This window comes from Coregonus lavaretus, assembly GCF_964263955.1.
Source record: "Coregonus lavaretus genome assembly, chromosome: 22".
NCBI lineage: Eukaryota > Metazoa > Chordata > Actinopteri > Salmoniformes > Salmonidae > Coregonus > Coregonus lavaretus.
Genome location: NC_140009.1, coordinates 29,338,010 through 29,358,583, shown reverse-complemented (window position 1 = coordinate 29,358,583; position 20,574 = coordinate 29,338,010). Strand labels below are relative to the sequence as shown.

The 20,574-nt window shown below is 42.4% G+C and overlaps 2 protein-coding genes across 4 annotated transcripts; one reads left to right on the top strand and one right to left on the bottom strand.

The window, feature by feature from the left end:
• Nucleotides 1-4,673: 4,673 nt before the first annotated feature.
• On the bottom strand, nucleotides 4,674-9,185 carry LOC311149918 (zinc transporter ZIP5-like; the record flags this gene model as incomplete). Its single annotated transcript, XM_084187147.1, has 11 exons — nucleotides 4,674-4,823; nucleotides 5,277-5,467; nucleotides 5,693-5,929; nucleotides 6,045-6,120; nucleotides 6,457-6,585; nucleotides 6,723-6,892; nucleotides 7,116-7,293; nucleotides 7,519-7,708; nucleotides 7,863-8,125; nucleotides 8,462-8,662; nucleotides 9,168-9,185. 11 exons carry the CDS (start codon nucleotides 9,183-9,185, stop codon nucleotides 4,674-4,676), a joined length of 1,803 nt encoding a protein of 600 aa, XP_084043273.1.
• Nucleotides 9,186-13,137: 3,952 nt separating this feature from the next.
• LOC311149983 (E3 ubiquitin-protein ligase NRDP1-like) lies at nucleotides 13,138-20,574 on the top strand. 3 transcript variants are annotated; one of them, XM_084187205.1, is made up of 7 exons: nucleotides 13,377-13,466; nucleotides 17,221-17,283; nucleotides 17,552-17,667; nucleotides 17,892-18,163; nucleotides 18,352-18,487; nucleotides 18,605-18,708; nucleotides 18,973-20,574. In XM_084187205.1, exons 3-7 carry the CDS (start codon nucleotides 17,578-17,580, stop codon nucleotides 19,325-19,327), a joined length of 957 nt encoding a protein of 318 aa, XP_084043331.1. In that variant the 5' UTR covers nucleotides 13,377-13,466; nucleotides 17,221-17,283; nucleotides 17,552-17,577; the 3' UTR covers nucleotides 19,328-20,574. The 3 variants fall into 3 exon arrangements, with proteins under 3 accessions (XP_084043332.1, XP_084043331.1, XP_084043333.1); XM_084187207.1 differs by having other exon boundaries at nucleotides 13,433-13,466; nucleotides 17,244-17,283; XM_084187206.1 differs by lacking the exon at nucleotides 17,221-17,283 and having other exon boundaries at nucleotides 13,138-13,466.

The window sequence follows — 20,574 nt, the reverse complement described above, 5'->3', positions numbered from 1 at the left end:
AACCAGCTCAGAGGTGGTGTGGTGCCTTTTTATGTGTTTAAATGAATACTCTATGTATGGCATGGTCTTCCATTTATTGCTCCCGGAAGCTTTAAGAATGACAGGTAAAGGAATAGAAGGGCACATCTCTCTGAAAATAACATTCTCAACCTAAAGTATGTGATGTGAGCTATAATAAGCAACTCCTGTTTACGTTCTTGGCCGATTCTGTGTGCATGCTATGGATCTCTGAACTTGTGTCATATGGTGACAGTGTACTATCTGAACAATATCCTACCTGATATTGAATACACCAATATTGAAGTAACTTTTGAAAGCACAAATCCAAAGATGGAACCATATTCTTTAATGTCACCTCAAGGATGGCTCTCTCAATGCTGTGGCGGTTAGAGCCAAGAAGAGTTAGAGAGAGGGGGTCATGGAGATGAGGAAAGCATGGGGTTGGATGGTCAGTACCAGTACTGTAGTTTCTCAGAAGTCTGAGCATATCAATTCAGATTGTTTCAATTGTATGTATTTCTAATTAGACTCGCTAGCTATGGAGAATATATAAAGTTGTGAAAATCCTATTGGGGTACAGTAATAATGATAATATATTGGTTGTAATTGTGTGGAGTGTTTTTGTATTAGACTGATTGAAAGTAGGAGTTTCTTAGTAGCGGTGTGTAGTGTTAATAGTGTGACCATGCTGTTGGAAGTGCTGTAATATAACATGCGTTGTCTGATGTTAGCATTAGGGCGTGGTGGATCATCCTCTTTATACTTACCTCTGAAATGGAGAAAGAAGACGAGTGCAATAAACCTCTTATTTATCATTTGCTTCCTCAAGTAAAAGAACATGTCCTCTGTTTTCAAGGCCAAAAACAAAAGACTTTCTGTAGCTGGCAGTAGGATTGGAACCTCTCCTTGCTGCTCGGCGTCCAGAGATGTGGCACTTGTTAGAGTCTAAAATGTGGAATTGCATTCTTAGGACTGTGATTTTGATATTTAAGTATCAAAGCTGCTTGCTCATAAGGGAGACCATGCACAAGATGATTTGACTGATAGATTAACAGTGTATGTTTTTGTTCTAGCATTTGGATGGCATTTTATGGAGTGAATCTCCTTGAATCTGAAATGTTTTGCTTGCATGTGTAGGTGTGTGTGTATGTATGCATCATCCTCCGTATCAAATTATGGTTTTTTTGGCCGTAAATTAAGTGGTTTAAAGGAATTATGAAATGCCTTATCTTGTTTTCAGAAGAAACATTAAGGGAGACCTCCCATTCAACCCCCCCCCCCCCCTCACTAAACAGGGGTGTGCATCTTTCACAATCTTACTACTTGCTTGGTGTGTGAAACTTGTACAGTTCAGGAAATTGTCTCAACTTTTTAAAGCTGTTCTGATCTTCACTGTACATGTATAATGTTGTTTGGGGGGGGCGTGTTTTAAAATGGTGACCCAATCATATTAAGAAAACGATGTAAGACTTCTGTAGGAATTCTTAAACATTACAAGCAACAATATTTAAAAGATAAATGCTTTTATAGTGTTCTACGTGTGTTTTTGTTAGTTGAAGCAAGTAAGCAGACAATGGAAATGAAAAGGTAGCTAATAAATAGTGTAGCAGTATCGTATGAACAGCTCAGTGCCTAGGGTAGGACGTGTATACCTGCTGTACACACCCCTTTGACATGTTGGAGGCCCTTTGACACACCCTTTTGACATGTACTATGTTGGAAGCCCATACGATATTGGTTGTAGAATAACGTTACCCTTGAAATGACCCTTTTTAACCAGTAGAGGAAGGAAATATTTGAAAACCATGTTTGCCATTACAGCAGTCATTTGCTGTAAAAGCAATTTAGACTTACTCTTAGAATAAGCACAGGGTCAATATCATATCCTGAGCCATACAATGGCAATTGTTAGCTCACTGGAGTGTAGACTGCTATTGGGAATTGCCTTCAGATGTGTGGTCACCATCTCCATAATGGTGACTCACCTAGAGCTCAATGATTACGACATTATCAGTTGGAGGTACACTATGGCTTGTGTGCTCCCTGAGCAATACATGGGAAAAGGATGTATTCATTGGGTATATCCTGTGACATTTGTTGGCACCTCTGCTGTTTAGTTCTTTCTTCTGCAGCATCCTAACTGAATGTGAACTGATAAAGACAGATTAGGGGTTAGTTGCCTGTTTTACTCAGTGGCTTATCTGTTGTAAATACCTTTTGAGTGGACCCCATACCAGGAGAGTGGGAGGAGTCAGAATCAGGGCACATGATTAGTTACAATCAAATGGTTTCTCAATGCACCTTTTTAAAATTAGATTTGTTTTTTGCAAGCTTTGCTGTTGGGTAACACATTCTAAACTGCTTTGCTGGTGAATGGTAGTATCTTTGACACCTGACAGGCCTACATGTTGCTGTATTTTTTCCAGCGGAAGGAACGATTTCCTATTTAACTCTTGATTACCTCATTTACAAATCTTCAAATACTATTCTACTGTGAGTAGAAAATGCCATCACCAGCATGTGCTCTAGACCTGTGATGACAATGACACTAGGACCAATGACGTAGCTCCATTTCAAAATTAATGAATTCAAACATGGACAGTCAAGGAATATAAACATGCCTCTCACTTACTACAAATTATATAAGGTTGGTACATATAATGGTATTATCCATGTAAATAAACTTGTTTGCATTTCTTGCGGTTTTCAGTAGTAGCATTTTTCCTACCTCCTATAAGTTGTAGCGTTGAGTTAATCTCCACCTGTTTTGACATACAAATACACAGTAGCCTATGAGAACTTTAGAATTTTACCATGAACAATTATAATTCAACATGAAGTGTGCTTGATTGTATGTATAATTGTGTGTTCAACATGAAAGTATTTATGAAAAACATGTATACAACAAAATACCACTGGGATGTGAAGCCAGACTGTGGTATGATGCTGTTAACGATTGTCTTCTACCCACTCTAAGATGGTGTAGACATTCATTTTGACTGATGTGCTCCTTGCATAGCAAAACCCCTTATTTTGGGGATGAATTACATAAATGAGTACATTTGGCTTTTTATTTTTTTGTCTTGAACAACCCCCATCTCCTTTCTCGATTCCTCTGCAGATGTACAAATGTTTTCATGTTGTACTCTACATCTTAAAGTTTACAGCTTCCTGGAATGTGAATGTTTGTTGGGTTAGTTATTGCATACGTACGTACAGCTGATTTTGGTACTATCATAATATATATTTTTAACAGGTTGTCATGGGGGAGTCAGGTTATATGCACATTATTATATTCTGTACGAGGGTGAGTTTTGTTCCCCTCACGCCATATGCCTTCAAGAACACTAATCCACTCCAAACCACCATAATCTCTGTGTAGCTGCTTTAATTCCATGGGAATAGGGGACAAGGTGAGAGGTCATATTTCTAACCAGACAGACCCTCGCCCTGCCCCTCATTCCCATCCACCTCTCTACCCACTATCCCTCCAAAACCTCAAGCCATTTCTTTATTTGACAATGCAATTGATCCTGAAAGCACTTTGCCTTGTTATTCTATTGTGTGGACAATGTAAATGGTAATTTGTTACAAAATGTTATGTTAAAGATCATTCACAATTTTGGAAGAATCTGCATCGGTCTTTCTGACACTAAAATAATTTTAAAGGATTTAAACATTTAACCTAAATCTCTTTTATACAATGTTTGCTGCAGCCAGTTGGTCTTGTCATTCAGTATTGTGGCTTAGGGTTGGTTGTATGTTGAAATAAAGTGCTATTGCTAAATATTCGATGCAACGTGTTTGATTTGATTCCTAGATGTATAACCAGTGAGAAGTGCTCTAGAGTCATGTTCAGATATAAAAAAGGCCACATTTATTGGTGAATTGCTGACATGGTTATACAGTATTCAAGATTTTAAAAACAAGACATTTCATTGGATATTGAAACTTCATATGCTTTACATTCTTCTATTCCTGCCTGTGTGGTTCAACCACTGCAAATCATTCTGAAATAATAGGATTGACTCCCATTGATTTATTATGGAAATCAATGTTCATATAGAAACAGTAAAAAACAAGTAGCATAGTACATTAAAAAAATTAAAGGTTCAGCAGAGTATCATCTCATCTAGTCCTGCAAGGCTGACTTCCACGTGTGGTTTACATTAACCATCATCCTGTGTGGCTCAGTTAGTAGAGCATGGTGCTTTCAACGCCAGGATTGTGGGTTCAATTCCCACGGGGGACAAACAAGAAATGTAAGTCACTCTGGCTAAGAGCATTTGCTAAATGTAAAATATCATGCCTCAGAGGATGTTTACACAGACCAATTCTGATATTTTTCCACTAATTGGTCTTTTGGCCAATCAGATCAGATCTTTTCCCAATAATTGGGCAAAAGATCAGAATTGGGCTGTCGGCGTAAACACGTCCAGAGTGCTCTGAAAGCGAAGCTGGTACTTATTGAGGTCATCTTAAATCATGTTTTTCAGCCTTTAGTAGTAAAGTAATGTAAATTACCTCCTGGACCGAAGTCTACTCTGATAAGAAGTCATTTGGTATTGGCCATTTGCACTTCAGTTGAAAGAGTATCCAATCCAGTGGTTTACAATCACCATCAGAACCTCAGGTGATTTAGAATCTGATCCACTCATATCCTTCCCATTGAATCAGACGTCACCCAGGTTGAAGGCGATATGGTCCTCAAACAGAGCGATACACAGCATGATCGCACCCCCTGCCAACAAGCCTAGGTTCTGTAGCAGGAAGCGAGTCCAGGGTCCCATCGGGCCAGGATCACCATGAAGCATCTCGGGCAACTATTGAGCAAGAGGAGAAAATATGACAAATGCAACATTATTAAACTGAACAAATTAATAGACTTGTCTGTAAAATGCCTTTTACATTTACATTTTACATTTTAGTCATTTAGCAGACGCTCTTATCCAGAGCGACTTACAGGAGCAATTAGGGTTAAGTGCCTTGCTTAAGGGCACATCGACAGATTTTTCACCTAGTCGGCTCGGGGATTAGAACCAGCGACCTTTCGGTTACTGGCACAACGCTCTTACCCACTAAGCTACCTGCCGCCCCTTTTCACACTACTATGCTGTGCTGGCCTGGTTACGCAACCACTATAGTTGCTGGAACCATGCTGGAAAGGAAGATGTGAAAAGGAAATATCCGAGCCAGCACAGTGCGGTTCAGGTTGGCCCGATAATGTGAAAAGGGTACAAGTGTGGAACTCCTTCCACTGTAGACTAGTGACTCACCATGTCAGCGAGGGCCACATAGAGGAAGACCCCAGCGGTGAGGGTGAGGATCCAGGGGGAGATGTGGGCTGACTGGTGGCCCAGGACAGAGCCAGTTAGCAAGCCCATGAAGCCCAGTAGGGCTGACACAGCACTGAAGAGAACCAGTCTGCGAACAGGCCACCCTGCTCCCAGCAGCACTGCCAGGTCACCTGCACAGATAGACAACACAATGCATCCATTTGATAGTCTCATACTCATTACAGAGCAGAAGTCTGCTAAATGGCATATTATTATTATTATTAAGTCTACCTGAAACGTTCTAGTACCAGGCTTAAACTTTTGAAGGGCATGTCGATGTGCAATGCTTTTATGTGTTGCACCCATCTGTTTTTACATGCACATCACAGAAAGGTGAGATGTTCGTGTATACCTACCTAGCTCGTGAGGAAGCTCATGGCAGAACACAGCTACAGTGGTGCTGAGACCTCCAGCCAGACTCTGAGAGAATGCTGCACCAATGGCCAGTCCGTCAGTAAGGTTGTGGACCCCATCTCCCATAACCACCATCCACACCAAGCTTCCTATCCCAACCTGCTCCTGGCCAGGCGGGCCGTGTGAATGACCATGACTGTGCTGCTCAGAGGGATGTGTCTGCTCAGGAATGGTGGGGCCTGAAGAACAGGGGAGAGATGAGAAAGATGTTTTACAATGCAACGGTTCAACTTTGCCAATACAGACATAAATGTGCTTATAAAGTTACATAAGTATTACATTCCACCAACTCACTCTGCAGAGCAGTAAGCTCCCTCTCTGGGTCAGGATTTAGACTGGTGTTCTGCTGCATCCTCTTCCTCTTAGCCTTCTGATGACAAAAACAATTTAAACAGTCCATGTGAGTGAAACATTTACATCAGGAATACAAGACTAAACTATAACCTCTTTTCCATCAGATAATATGACTTAGGGAGAATCTCAATTGCATACACCTCGCATCCTCAACCTCTTCAAAACCCATTGGAGAAGGTCAGAGGGTCGGGACCTCTGGCTTTCTCATCCAATGGGTTTTGAGAAGGAGGTGAGGAGAGAGGAGGACCGAAGAAGTATGCAATTGAGAATCTCCCAATGACTGCTATGCACAGTGTATCATAAAACAGTGACAACTTCAGACTCTCCCATTTATTCTCTAAATCCAGCTAACCTTATAATGGGTCCTCAGTCCTAGAAGGCTCTCAAAGATGAAGAGGAGGTAGCACCCTCCCAGCACACAAAGGCCCTTCAGTATGGAGTCCTGTTCTTCAGAGTGGCTTGAGAGTGGCCCAGTCTTGGCCTGCAGGACACAGATACAACGTGTTTAATTTTAGACTTACATTTACTACTAGATTTTACAACTTAACCCTCCATGACTAAACAGAGACAGTAGCACTGGTATGCATGTAGTGTTTGACAGTTTGGAAGGGTGTTTACATGAGGCAGGAGATGCAGCATGGCATCGCCACACAGCGTCCCCACAGCCAAGGCTGTCATTGGGCAGAGGAAGGAGCGTAGGCGGGCAGGGGGCAGAAGGGGAACCAGGCTCAAAGACAGCAGAGACGGCAGGCTGATCACAGCCAGAGCTAAGGAGCTCCATCCCAAAGCTGCGAAAAAAAAAAAATATATTATATTAATTTTGATGATGTATTAATTCTGCTTAAACAATAGGGTATTGTAGTTTCCAGGGTTCTGTTAAGTCTTAGTGTATCCTAACTGTTAAGTTACGCCCCTGTGCTCCAAGTTGTAAAGAGCTACATTGCCTTTTGAAACATCCTATATCGATAAATCATTCCCTCTCATTGCTGGTATGTAGTTTCATAAATGCACCTTTGAGGAAAGTCACACTCCTTTCTGACTCTGCCCCATCAGTCTCTGGGTGGCGTAGACAAACACCACTTTCAATCTGGTACAGCAGAGCTGGGCACAAGAGGGTGAAGTGGGCAGGAGTGATGTGGGATGCCTTTCCCAGACCGAAATTCCACAAGAGCTGAGTAACGTTCAGACACTGAAAAGGAAAGGGTTAAAAGTATTCAATGTCCACAGAAACTGTTTATATAAGGGGAATGTTTTAATAGTGGATTTTCTCATTAACTCCCTTTAAATAACAATGTCAAATAAAAACCTGAGAGGATAACATTTTGCCAAGAACAGTAAGCAGAATTGAATTGTAAACTTTGTGCGTTTGGCACAAAACATTAACCAGATCAATTGTCTTTTATTAACTACTCACGTTCCCATGAAGATGCCTCTGAGTGGGGTGATTTGACACAAGGGAGTCAAACATTCCTTGGACAGGAATAGTGTGTGCAATAGGGGATGACCACGGAAGGACCTCTTCCTTAATCACGTGATCAGAGGATAATGTGTTGCCCTCTTTAGACCTAGATCCAGCAGACCCCGATATCCCAGGGTGTGGGGTTCTTTCAGAGGGGGTTAAGAAGAGGCAGCACAGTTTATTCAGGTGACATTGCGTAACTAACTATTCATAACCTGATGATGAAACTTCAGTACTTCAAAAGCGGCTGTATATCTAACAATCATGGGACCAAATCAGTTGTAATATCTGTCTCTGACCTGGCTGCGTTTGCAGAGGGGGATGGTTGAATAGGCCTCCTTGGACTGGGGGTGTCTGTTTCCTGATCGTCATGGTCATGAGATTGTGTATTTGGAGGGGGAGGTGGTGTCAGAGTGTTATGGTTGTGCCTCGACCCTCGGTGGCTGATCTCCAACACACTGACCTGCCCTAGTCCCAGGCTGCCCAATAACTTCTGCAGGCCCTTATAGGACAGGGTCCCGTTTTCTCCATAATGATGGAACAGACGCTGCAAGTAGAAGACCTGGAAAAAAAGACAGGTATTGACAAGAGTAAATGGACAGCTGAAATGATTGGCAAGTGCGATAATCATCAGTGGTAATAATACTGAAATTATTAAACTATTAGAATAGCTAGGCTACTTTATATTTTTACCAATGCACAAAATAGATTTAGTGTTGTTGACAGCAGTGTCTCAAAGGTTAACTTGTGAACTTATCAACGCTAAATTACATAATCTTCATAATATTGCTGTAATGTGAAGTTGTTGTAACACTGATCTATTGAGGCCAAATTCAGATATTTCAGAGACGTGGAGACAATACAAACTGGCATAGGCTGTCTTCCACAATGTTCTCACCTGCTCTTCAAAAGCCTCATCTAAATGTTCAGATGTCGATCCCTCTTGTCGGCTTCCATTTGATATCCTGTCTGTCATATTCCATGGTGTTCTCACTGTGCCACTGAGAGACAGTCGCGCCCCTGCCCCAAATTCCAGCAGAGGCAGACATACAAATAGTCCTAGCGCGAGCGTCAGTAGCGGTGACATCCTATAAATTAACTGCAAAAAGGAATATGAAGAGGCAAGTTTATTAAAGTCACGTACCGTGTAAAGCCTTAATAAGTCCTAAATGAATGTTGCCAGTTTGTTCATCATTTAGTCCGCAAAATTGAAACTGTTCAGTTGCTGAATGCCAAACATTTTACAGTCCCCGAACCTACAAATTCTTTAAAAAATGTAGGCCTATAGGCTACTCACGTGGGTTGTTCGTTGTTGTTTTCCCCAGTCTCGAAATACATATTATTTTGCCCTGCTGCTTAGAGGATTGAAGAGCCTGGGGGAAGTCTTTTGTTTTTCTGAGTTAATATTATAACAACTCGTTCATTTACAGCCGAGTCATGAAATAGATAAGGGAGGCCGCAAAGCATTGATAACGCCAATTGACCTACCTTCTCCAATGCCCAAGCTCACGGCACGTGAGAAATGTTCCTAACCTCAATATATCCATGTCCTGGCTAGAACATAGTTGCAATAAAGAGAATGGCGTCTTTTTGTAGCCACTGACAGTGGCTAACACTGCCATGTCTCGTTGGCCAAAGCATATGGGGAAATGAATGGGGGTTTTGTATAAACGCCAAAGGTCTGTGGTAAACACAGGTTTAGGAGATCATATACGTTTTGTTCTATGAGTTAATCTTCATCAGCTGTACATTTTGAAGTATTTATGTAATCAAAACAAGCACATAAAAGCTTCATAATTCATAAAGGTAATGTTAACTGACTGATATTATCTCAGAACAAAACGTATAACATATCCTAAGCCTGTGCATGTTAACCTCAGACCTTAACCACACTGCTAACCATATGCCTAACCATACCCTTAAAATTAAGACCAATGGACCAGAGGTTGAAAATACTAACTAATTTCCGTTTTTTAGGACTACAAGCTTGTAGTCCTAAAATACGGAAACGAGTTTCCTCTTGGTTGTTCAGCCATTCCTATGGGGGGAAAGAATTGAGTTTTGGGATAAACGCCGAAAAATAACGTCTGAGGTTAACACAGGTTTAGGAGATCGTATACATTTTGAGAAGATTATCTCATAGAACAAAACCTATACGTTTCAAGTTTTATTAGTCGTATGTACGGGATACACATGGTATACCCCGTCCAATGAAATGCTTACTTGTAGGTTCCTTCTCGACAATGCAAAAACAATACAAAATAAGAAAAGATACAAATACGAACATAAAGTAAATGGCTCAGAATAATATAATAAACATTTTAGCATAAGTATAATACAGGAAGGCACAATTTATAGTCCAATATTTGCATGTGTTTGGGGGAAGGGGGGAAGGGGGATTGGGGGTCAAGAGTTTAAATTGTGCAGTATTTAGCAATCATAATAAGAGCCTTGTAGCAGCAGTTGTGATGTGTGTGTAGCATGAACTTATGTGTGTGTGGGTGTGTGCATGAGTGAGTGCATGTGTGCTTAGGTGCGGAGAATCAGAGCAGGTGGTCAGTCCAGTTCAAGTGTTCAGCAGTCTGATGGCTTGTAGATAGAAACTGTTGGTATCAGACCTCATGTTCCGGTAACATCTGCCTGACGGTAAGGGAGTGAACAACTTGTTGCTGGGGTTTGTGGGGTCCTTGATGATGCTGTCTTCACGCACCGTTTCGAGTAGATGTCCTGGATGGGTGGGAGCACAGTCCCAGTGATGTACTGGGCCGTCTTCACTTCCCGCTGGAGGGCCTTGCAGTCATGGACAGAGCAATTCTCATACCAGGCCGTGATGCTACCGGTTAGGATGCTCTCGATGATGCAGCGGTAGTATTTGGAGAGGACCCGGGGTGGCATGCCAAATTTCTTCAGCCGCCTTAGGAAGTAGAGACGCTGTTGCGCCCTCTTGACAAGAGTGGTGATGTTGTTGGCCAAGTTCTCGGTGATGTGGGCCTCCTGTAGCTCAGTTGGTAGAGCATGGCGCTTGCAACGCCAGGGTTGTGGGTTCGATTCCCACGGGGGGCCAGTATGAGGAAAAATTGAGAAAAAAAATGTATGCACTCACTAACTGTAAGTCGCTCTGGATAAGAGCGTCTGCTAAATGACTAAAATGTAATGTGGACGCAGAGGAACTTAAAACTGCTTACTCTCTTTACTGCAGTCCAGTTGATGTGGATCAGGGCATGTTCCCTCGTCTGCTTCCTGAAGTCAACAATCAACTATTTTGTTTTGCTGACGTTGAGGGAGAGGTTGGTGTCCTGGCACCACAATGCCAGTTCACTTACCTCCTCCCTATAGGCTGACTTGTCATTTATGTTTATCAGGCCAACAACCGTGGGGTCGTCTGCAAACTTGATAATGGAGTTGGTGTCGTGCAAAGACATGCAGTCGTGGGTGAACAGGGAGTACAGCAGAAGGCTGAGGCCACACCCCTGGGGGTGTCCTGTGTTAACAGTCAGTGTGGAGGAGGTGTTGTTGGCCATCCTCACAGCCTGTGGTCTGTCCGTCAGGAAGTCCAGGATCCAGTTGCAGAGGGAGGTGTCCAGACCCAGGGCTCTGAGCTTGGTGTCGAGCTTGGAAGGAACAATAGTGTTGAATGCTGAACTGTAGTCAATGAACACCATTCTTACATGGGTGTTCCTCTTGTGCAGATGTGTTACGGCCGTGTGAATAGCAATGGAAATGGCATCTTCCGTGGATCTGTTGGAGTGGTAGGCAAATTTGAGTGGGTCCAGTGTGCCTGGTATGCTGGCCTTTATGTGGGCCATGACCAGCATCTCAAAGCACTTCATGATGACCAGGGTGAGTGTGGTGGGGCGGTCATCATGAAGTGCTTTGAGAGAATGGACATGGCCCAGAGGGCCAGATGGTGGTAGGTCTGATCACCGACGACAGTGAGACAGCCTATAGGGAGGAGGTCAGGGACCTGGCATTGTGGTGCCACGACAACAACCTCTTCCTCACCGTCAGCAAGACAAAGGAGCTGATCGTGGACTACAGGAAACGGAGGGCCGGGTTGTAGTGGACCAGGTTGAGAGCTTTAAGTTCCTCGGTGTTCATATCACTAAGGATCTATCATGGCCCAAACATACCAACAAAGTTGTGAAGAGGGCTAGACAACGCCTCTACCCCCTCAGGAGGCTGAAAGGATTTGGCATGGGCCCTCAGATCCTCAAAAAGTTATACAGTTGCAACATTGAGAGCATATTGACTGGCTGCATCACCGCTTGCTATGGCAACTGCATCTGACCGCAAGGCACTACAGAGGGTAGTGCAGATGGCCCAGTACATCACTGGGGCCGAGCTCCCTGCCATCCAGGACATCTATACCAGGCGGTGTCAGATGAAGGCCCTACAAATTGTCAAAGAGTCCAGCCACCCAAGTTACAGACTGTTCTCTCTGCTACCGCAGGGCAAGAGGTACCGATGCACCAAGTCTGGAACCAACAGGACCCTGAACAGCTTCTACCTCCAAACATACGACTGCTAAATAGTTAGTTAAAAAGTCACATACGCTGCTGCTACTGTTTACTATCTGTCACTTTATTCCTAGTTATATGTACATATCTACCTCAATTACCTCATACCCCTGCACATCGATACTGATTGTGTATCTATCATTACTTTTACTATTTAGTGTTTTACTTTTCAATTATTTCTCTATTTTCTTTCTCTCTGCATTGTTGGGAAGGGCCTGTAAGTAAGCATTTCACTGTTAGTCTACACCTGTTGTTTACGACGCATGTAACAAATAAAATGTGATTTGATTTGACAAGTGTTGAATTGATTGAATTTCCACAAAAAGAATAGCCTAATTATCTCAACCTTTCTGGTGATAGGACTACTGTATGCAAGTTGTTATCACTTAAATGTTGAAGAATACATTACAGGTAAATAGTAAAATCTCACGTAAAATTTCTTAATGAAAGACAAGGATGAGTAGGCCTAATGGGATAATAGATTATGAGTCTGACTATGACAGTCAGAAAAGTCCAGAGGAGAATTCTCTCTTGAACCCCAGAGCCAGCTTTGCTGGTTCATCTATGGCCCCTGGGATCCAAAATATGATGGTGGTCTAGACCCAGGCCTGACAAGAGGCATAGTCACCCTCACAAAAAAAAAAGAGAACGCAGAGGACAGTGATCAGTACAGAGGACAATGCCCCCAAGTGGGTAGTCTCCCAAAGCACCCTAGGAGTCAGCCACTTCCACAGGAAGCAGGAGGCCCCGAAGGGCACCAAGCTTGAGGGCCCACATCCAATGACACATGTTGAATTACAAACCAGATTTAGTGATTATTGCCTCTCAAAATGAAATTGTGGGACTGTGGATCTGTCTCCGTCCCCATTCGTTTGTGTGTTAGTCACACGCGATATTTCAGACAGTACTGGCCCGATTTGGAAGAAACTTGGGTGAGTGATGCGTCTTGCAATAGCGATCCTGCATTTACAAAATAGCAATGATTGGCCCAATTCCGGAGCTATATAGTAGTTAACTGAAATGTGTTAGTCACACGCGATATCTCAATTGGCTCAAGGGGGGGCGCTGCATCATTGGTGGGGGACGACATGTTTACTGTTGCCTTGTTTTTATTTTCAATTATATCAACATAAAAATGTAAAGACAATTATTTTTATCTTACATTTTTTAAATATAATTTGATTTCAATCATCTCTGACACCCCCCTCTCCGGTTGAGGAGGCGTATGAGTGGCTTGCTTGCTAAACCAGCAACCACCTACTTAGGCTAGCTGATGTGGCTGGAGGCTATCTAGCTAATCAGCAGAGGTCTGAAATTACGGAAATTGTCGCAATCGTTCTGAAATTACGGAAATTGTCGCAATCGTTTTGCTTGCTCTTCGAGGACGTAAGTGTTTATTCGGATAACATATTTTATTTTATTTGAAAAGGGATTACAGTAAGAACGTTAGCAAGTCAACAAGAACATGCTGATATAGCCAACAGTTGGCTAGCTAGCTAGCCAGCGTTAGCTTGGTAGCTAGCTAATCAAACTATCTAGCTAGTTGGCTTTACTTATTTTCTAAACTAACGTTGACTCTCTTTGATGGCAGCTTGTTAACTAGCTAGCTAACGAACGTTAGTATAACTCACATTTATAAGATGCTGCATTGCAGGTCTAACCGTTAGATTGCTAACCAACTAGTTTGAGCTGGCTAGCTATCGAATTTCATTAAAGCCACAGTCTGTAAAATGTCGTATAATTTCAGCTAGATATAAGAAAATGATATCTTATTTAACCATCCCTCCCCAGTCTGCTGTGTAGTGTTGCTGCTTGCCATACTGAAAATAGGTCAGAAGTCAGCTGGGAGTGGGACAACAAGAGCCTCCACTCAAATATGGGAGGCTAGACAGTTGGCATACAGATTAGGCAGCAAGGGTTTAAAGCAGAGATGTTCTCCATTTGATTGTTTAGGCTACAGTCTATCATCTATCGTAGCTACCTGTGATTACACTATTGTGTTAATCAGCATGCTCTTAGTCACCACCCAGAAAACAGGCCGTAGCCAGATCAAACGATGTAATGCCCTGTATCTTCATCCTCAGTATGCCAAAGCAGCAGCTGCAACCAGGGTTGGAAATGAACACCCGCCAAATGCGGGTACATTTTGTCATTGGCGGGGTAATAATGTCTAAACACAGTGCATTTGGGAAGTTTTTTAAATCCAAAACCCACATGTAGAAGTTAGTCGATTTGACAAGAAATACTACTAAAGTGTGACTTTGTCCTCGTGTTTCTTGGCCAGTTACATCGTTTTGTTCACACGTTAGGTTGTTTTTCAGTATTAGTTTGAGTTTGCTGCAACTGTCTGCTGCTAGGAAGACGTCGCAGTTGGAGATTTTTTTTCGTCACAGACAAGCGAGTGCTCAAGTTACCACGGTAACGGCCCGTCCCTTAAAGGGGCAGCTAAAATGTTTCGTCTCACCTAATGATTGAGCATGGATAACTCCCGTTTAGTCTTGTCTTATCATTAAAACACTCAAATACTTTAATCGTTCTCCTAGATTTATTTGCGTGCTTCTACAGTGCATTCGGAAAGTATTCAGACCCCTTGACTTTTTCCCCATTTTGTTACGTTACAGCCTTATTCAAAAATGTATCAAATATTATTTTTTTGTCATTAATCTACACACAATACCCCATAATGACAAAGCGATAACAGGTTTTTAGAAATGTTTGCATAATTATTACAAATAAAAAACAGAAATACCTTATTTACATAAGTATTCAGACCTTTTGCTATGAGACTCGAAATTGAGCTCCGCTGCATCCTGTTTCCATTGATCATCCTTGAGATGTTTCTACAACTTGATTGGAGTCCACCTGTGGTAAATTTAGTTGATTGGACATTATTTGGCAAGGCACACACCTGTCTATATAAGGTCCCACAGTTGACACTGCATGTCAGAGCAAAAACCAAGCCGTGAGGTCGAAGGAATTGTCCGTAGAGCTCCGAGACGAGATTGTGTCAAGGCGCAGATCTGGGGAAGGGTACCAAAACATTTCTGCAGCATTGAAGGTCCCCAAGAACACAGTGGCCTCCATCATTCAGAAATGATTGAGATTGAAACCACCAAGACTCTTCCTAGATCTGCCCGCCTGGACAAACTGAGTAATCGGGGTAGAAGGGCCTTGGTCAGGGAGGTGACCAAGGCCCTTCTACCCCAATGGTCACTCTGACAGAGCTCCAGAGTTCCTCTGTGGAGATAGGAGAACCTTCCAGAAGGACAATCATCGCTGCAGCACTCCACTAATCAGGCTTTTATGGTAGAGTGGCCAGACGGAAGCCATTCCTCAGTAAAAGGCACATGACAGCCCGCTTGGAGTTTGCCAAAAAGGCACCTAAAGACTCAGACCATCAGAAACAAGATTCTCTGGTCTGATGAAACCAAGATTGAACTCTTTGGCATGAATGCCAAGCGTCACGTCTGGAGGAAACCTGGCACCATCCCTTAATTGAAGCATGGTGGTGGCAGCATCATGCTGTGGGGATGTTTTTCAACGGCAGGGACTGGGAGACTAGTCAGGATAGAGGGAAAGATGAATGGAGCAAAGTACAGAGAGATCCTTGGTGAAAACCTGCTCCAGAGCGCTCAGGACCTCCGACTGGGGCGAAGGTTCACCTTCCAACAGGACAACAACCCTAAGCACACAGCCAAGACAAGGCAGGAGTGGCTTCGGGACAAGTCTCTGAATGTCCTTGAGTGGCCCAGCCAGAACCCGGACTTGAACCCGATTGAACATCTCTGGAGAGACCGGAAAATAGCTGTGTGGTGACGCCCCCCATCCAACCTGACAGAGCTTGAGAGGATCTGCAGAGAAGAATGGGAGTAAGTCCCCAAATACAGGTGTGCCAAGCTTGTAGCGTCATACCCAAGAAGACTTGAGGCTGTAATCGCTGCCAAAGGTGTTTCATCAAAGTACTGAGTAAAGGGTCTGAATACTTATGTAAATATAAAATTTCAGTATTGTTATTTTTTGCAAAAATTTCTAAAAACCTGTTTTTGCTTTGTCATTATGGGGTATTGTGTGTAGATTCATGAATGGGGGGAAAAACAATTTAATCCATTTTAGAAAAAGGCTGTAACGTAACAAAATATGAAAAAAGTCAAGGGGTCTGAATACATTCCGAATGCACTGTATATGTTTACATAGGAGCACATCAGGTACTCCTTGTAAAAAAATGTCAGCATAGAGCCCTGAACTATAATAATACATAAGTTGTATCACTCAGCTGTTTGTGGCAGTGCAGGCACTTTGTTCATTTGTATAACTATTTTTACTGTTGGATCTTTTTTTGTACAATTTTATTAGATTAAATTTTTTTACAAAACATCCACTTACAAATGACAACAGACAGACGCACACAAACATCCACAACATAACTCCTGGCCAGATCCTCGTGCTCACACCCCTATATCCAGCGCCTGCATCATTCTCTGCCACATGGCCTCAAACGGCACCATTTTGTTTCTCTCTATTGCCCACACACTTTCAACATTAAGATAATAAAGCATTTGACCTTTCCATTGTGTTAAAGTGGAAGACTGGTTGATTTCCATTCTTTAAGTACATGTTTTTTCAATGTGATTGACAAGAAAAGTATCGTCCAACCCATAGCTCACTGCACCCTCATATGCCAGGTCTTGAAATATGCAGACAGATGGATTAAAAGTACATTTACATTGTACTAAATTATTTATTTTAATGTACATTGGTTAAAAGACACAGGTCACAAAAATGAAATGAAATGAAGCAATATATCCCATTACTTTTTATTAGTAATACATGTATTGTTATAGAAACAATAGAACGCATGCTCATACATTTTTTTGTAGTGATTTTTGGTGTAATTATGGTGAAAATAATATTTTGGCTGGTAAAAAAATCTGAGTTCCACAGTGGCTGGTGGACCAAAAGGTTAATTTCCCACTCTGGCTGCAGTCCCAAGGATAGTAATCGCAGAGTTTCTAACCATACTGTACTGTCTTTGGTTTAAGTACTGTTGTAATTACCATGATACCATTTCTAAGTAAATGCCTAGAAAGTTAGGCTTATGTGTCTGATTGTGTCTGTCTCCCAATACAATGTCTCATCAAAGCCACTCCATGTGACCTTTGACAGTCCTGCTGAATGGGAGAAATGAGGGCCATTTGTGAGTGAGGTAATGGCACTGCTTTTCTGTTTTCTCACTAGTTCTCAAGCTACTGGTTTGAGCCACTAGCATGATGATATAGCTGTGGTTGTTTACGATGCAAAAAATATGGTAACAAGGCTTGACCTTGAAGTTATGTTCATTGCACAGGAAAGGGTATGTTAATTTTGCTGCATTGCTTTTGCAGATATGCCATAAACAGTCCTCTGGCCAGGTTTGCATTGTGAAATGGATTTTCTCCAGGCAGTGACTCACCTACCCTGCTTGTATTCTGCAGAAACTTGTGTGTCTCAGTGATGTGCCATGGGGTATGACGTCACCAGGTTCCAAGGGGAGGTGGATGAAGACTTGCTGTGTCCCATTTGCAGCATGGTGTTGGAGGAGCCAGTTCAGGTTAGTGCGCTACATTTCCCTCTTCCCTTCTCAGCCAGACCTATTGCAAGGAATTGTTAATTAATCCCTTTTATCAATTTAATTATTATTTTTATTACAAAAAAAATCAAACTTTCCTCTCAGCCAGCCACCTATTGCTGGGATAAAGACCTACTGATTTAATTCTTATTTCCCCCTACCGCTTTACCCTTCTCTATCTCCTCATTATTTTCTCTCACATGTAGGCCCCGCACTGTGAGCATGCCTTCTGCAATGCCTGCATCTCCCAGTGGTTCAACCAGCAGCAGATCTGTCCTGTGGACCGCAGCGTGGTGACACTGGCTCACCTCCGGCCCGTGCCCCGCATCATGCGCAACATGCTCTCCAAACTCCAGATCGCTTGTGACAACGCTGGCTTCGGCTGCACAGCCACACTGCGGCTAGATCAACTGCAGTCTCACCTGAAGGACTGTGAGCACAACCCCAAAAGGCCCATCAACTGTGAGGAGGGCTGTGGGTGAGTGACCTTAGAGCACATTACACAGCAGAGTAGACCAGACCGGCCAGAATGAAAAACATGGCTATGACTTTTGAGTTCCTGGGCATGTCGCACCACCACTGCAGAATGTGACAGTATCTAGTCTTGTAGTGGTCTCTAGAGTGATCTAGTGGCTTTAATTTCATAATGTCACAATTGCTCTACAGGTTGGAGATGCCTAAAGATGAGATGTGCAACCACAACTGCATCAAGCACTTACGTGGCGTGGTACAGCAGCAGCACACCAAGATCTCTGAACTGGAGAAGAATGCTGCAGAGCACAAGCACCAGCTGGGGGAACAAGTAAGCAGACACACTCACACAAACTGCATACAAACATATGCAAATGCATAATTCATAAAAATCCATTAGTGCTCTGTTCCTCAAAGGTCAGGGATCTGATGTGTCTTTCTCTGTTAGAAACGGGACATCCAGCTGCTAAAAGCCTACATGAGAGCAATACGCAGTGCCAACCCCAACATGCAGAACCTGGAGGAGAGCATTGAATACAACGAGATCCTCGAGTGAGTTTACTCTCCTGTCTCCCTGGCCGTGTCCTTTACGATATTTTGACATAGTTTCAGCATTTTATTTCAGCAAGCCTCATCTATTTACTGTGTTTTGGATATTATTTGTTTAAAGTATGAGTGTGTACAATCACTTAAATCACCCTAAACTTAATCAAATTTAATAAAGCCCTTTTTACATCAGCAGTATTGTCACAAAGTGCTTTAGAGCTAAAAAAAATCCCTATTCCCCATCTCGCCTGTTCATCTCCTGCCCAACAGATGGGTCAATTCTCTCCTACCTGCGCGGGTGACACGCTGGGGCGGGATGATCTCCACGCCAGACGCAGTTCTCCAGGCGGTCATCAAGCGGTCACTCATCGACAGCGGCTGTCCTCTATCCATTGTTAACGACCTGATTGAGAATGCCCACGAGCGCAACTGGCCGCAGGGCCTGGCCACGCTGGAGACACGACAGATGAACCGGCGCTACTACGAGAACTACGTTGCCAAGCGGATCCCTGGGAAACAGGCAGTGGTGTTGATGGCCTGTGAGAATCAACACATGGGAGAGGACATGATCCTAGAGCCTGGCCTGGTCATGATCTTTGCCCATGGGGTGGAGGAGATCTTATAAGAACCCATGGAGGGGAGGAGATCTTATAAGAACCCATGGAGGGGAGGAGATCTTATAAGAACCCATGGGGTGGAGGAGATCTTATAAGAACCCATGGGGTGGAGGAGATGTTATAAGGAGATTTTACAAGAAACTAGCCAACATTAGGAGGATGTCTAGTGTAGTTTGGCAGAGAGGAGTGCAGACATTTCTATCAGGGATTTATTCCTCTCTAAAAAAAAATAACACTCCTCTCTAAAAACATACAAATTATGGGTCTATTTCCTGATGGAAAAAAATATATAAAAATACACACATCCAACTTATCAGGTGCAGGACAGAAGAAAGTATCAAATAAAAAAAGAAATAGTATGATTCCATGGTGATTTAATCAGACGCTCAAAAAAGACAATGTTTCGGTCCACGAAGATCTAACTCGGATCGAAACGTTGGGAGCATACCAGAGTTGCGGACATTTCTTATTTTTCTTCTATTTCACAATGACAATGGATATGTAAATGTTTGAATGGCTCCTAAAATGACCAGAAGAGGAGTATTATTTACATATGAGCTTAATATATTTGCCTTAAAAGGACATTTCCAAAAATACACCTGGAAAAAGAGAACATAACTGATAATACCCAGGATATTCTAAGATGGAATGTTTACAAGAGTCACATAATGTGCTATTAAAAGCTATGTCTGATCTTCTTCTAAGCTTCGCTAGATTCCCCCATCCTACGCCTTCTATTGTGTAAATAAATGAGTATAAAAAAGAATTTAAATACAAATATTATATTGAAAATATATACACATTCGCTAGCTATTCTTCTTATACAGTAATTAGACAATGTGATTTTTGTCCGTTGGCATCCATCTGCGTTCACAAAGGAAGCTCAATTCAAAAAATTTCTCCACTAATTGGTCTTTTGGCCAATCAGATCTTTTCACATCAGATCATTTTCAGAGCTGATCTGATTGGTCAAAAGACTAATTAGTGAAAAAAGATCAGAATTGGGCTGCCTCTGGACATGTTTTGCTTGCTCCAGCATTATGTTTTAGTGAGTATGTCATGATGGGTTGTATGTCATGATGATGTTTAGCTTATTTCTTTGTGCCATGTATTTTATTTATTGATTTTGAAGACTATGCTTGAAGATGTTTTTGTGTTATGTAAATACAATTAAGCTCATAATTGTCCTTTTGCTTCTGTTGTACATAGTTAACATGAAATTGGGTCCAACTGACATTAAACGTTTGGGATGTAA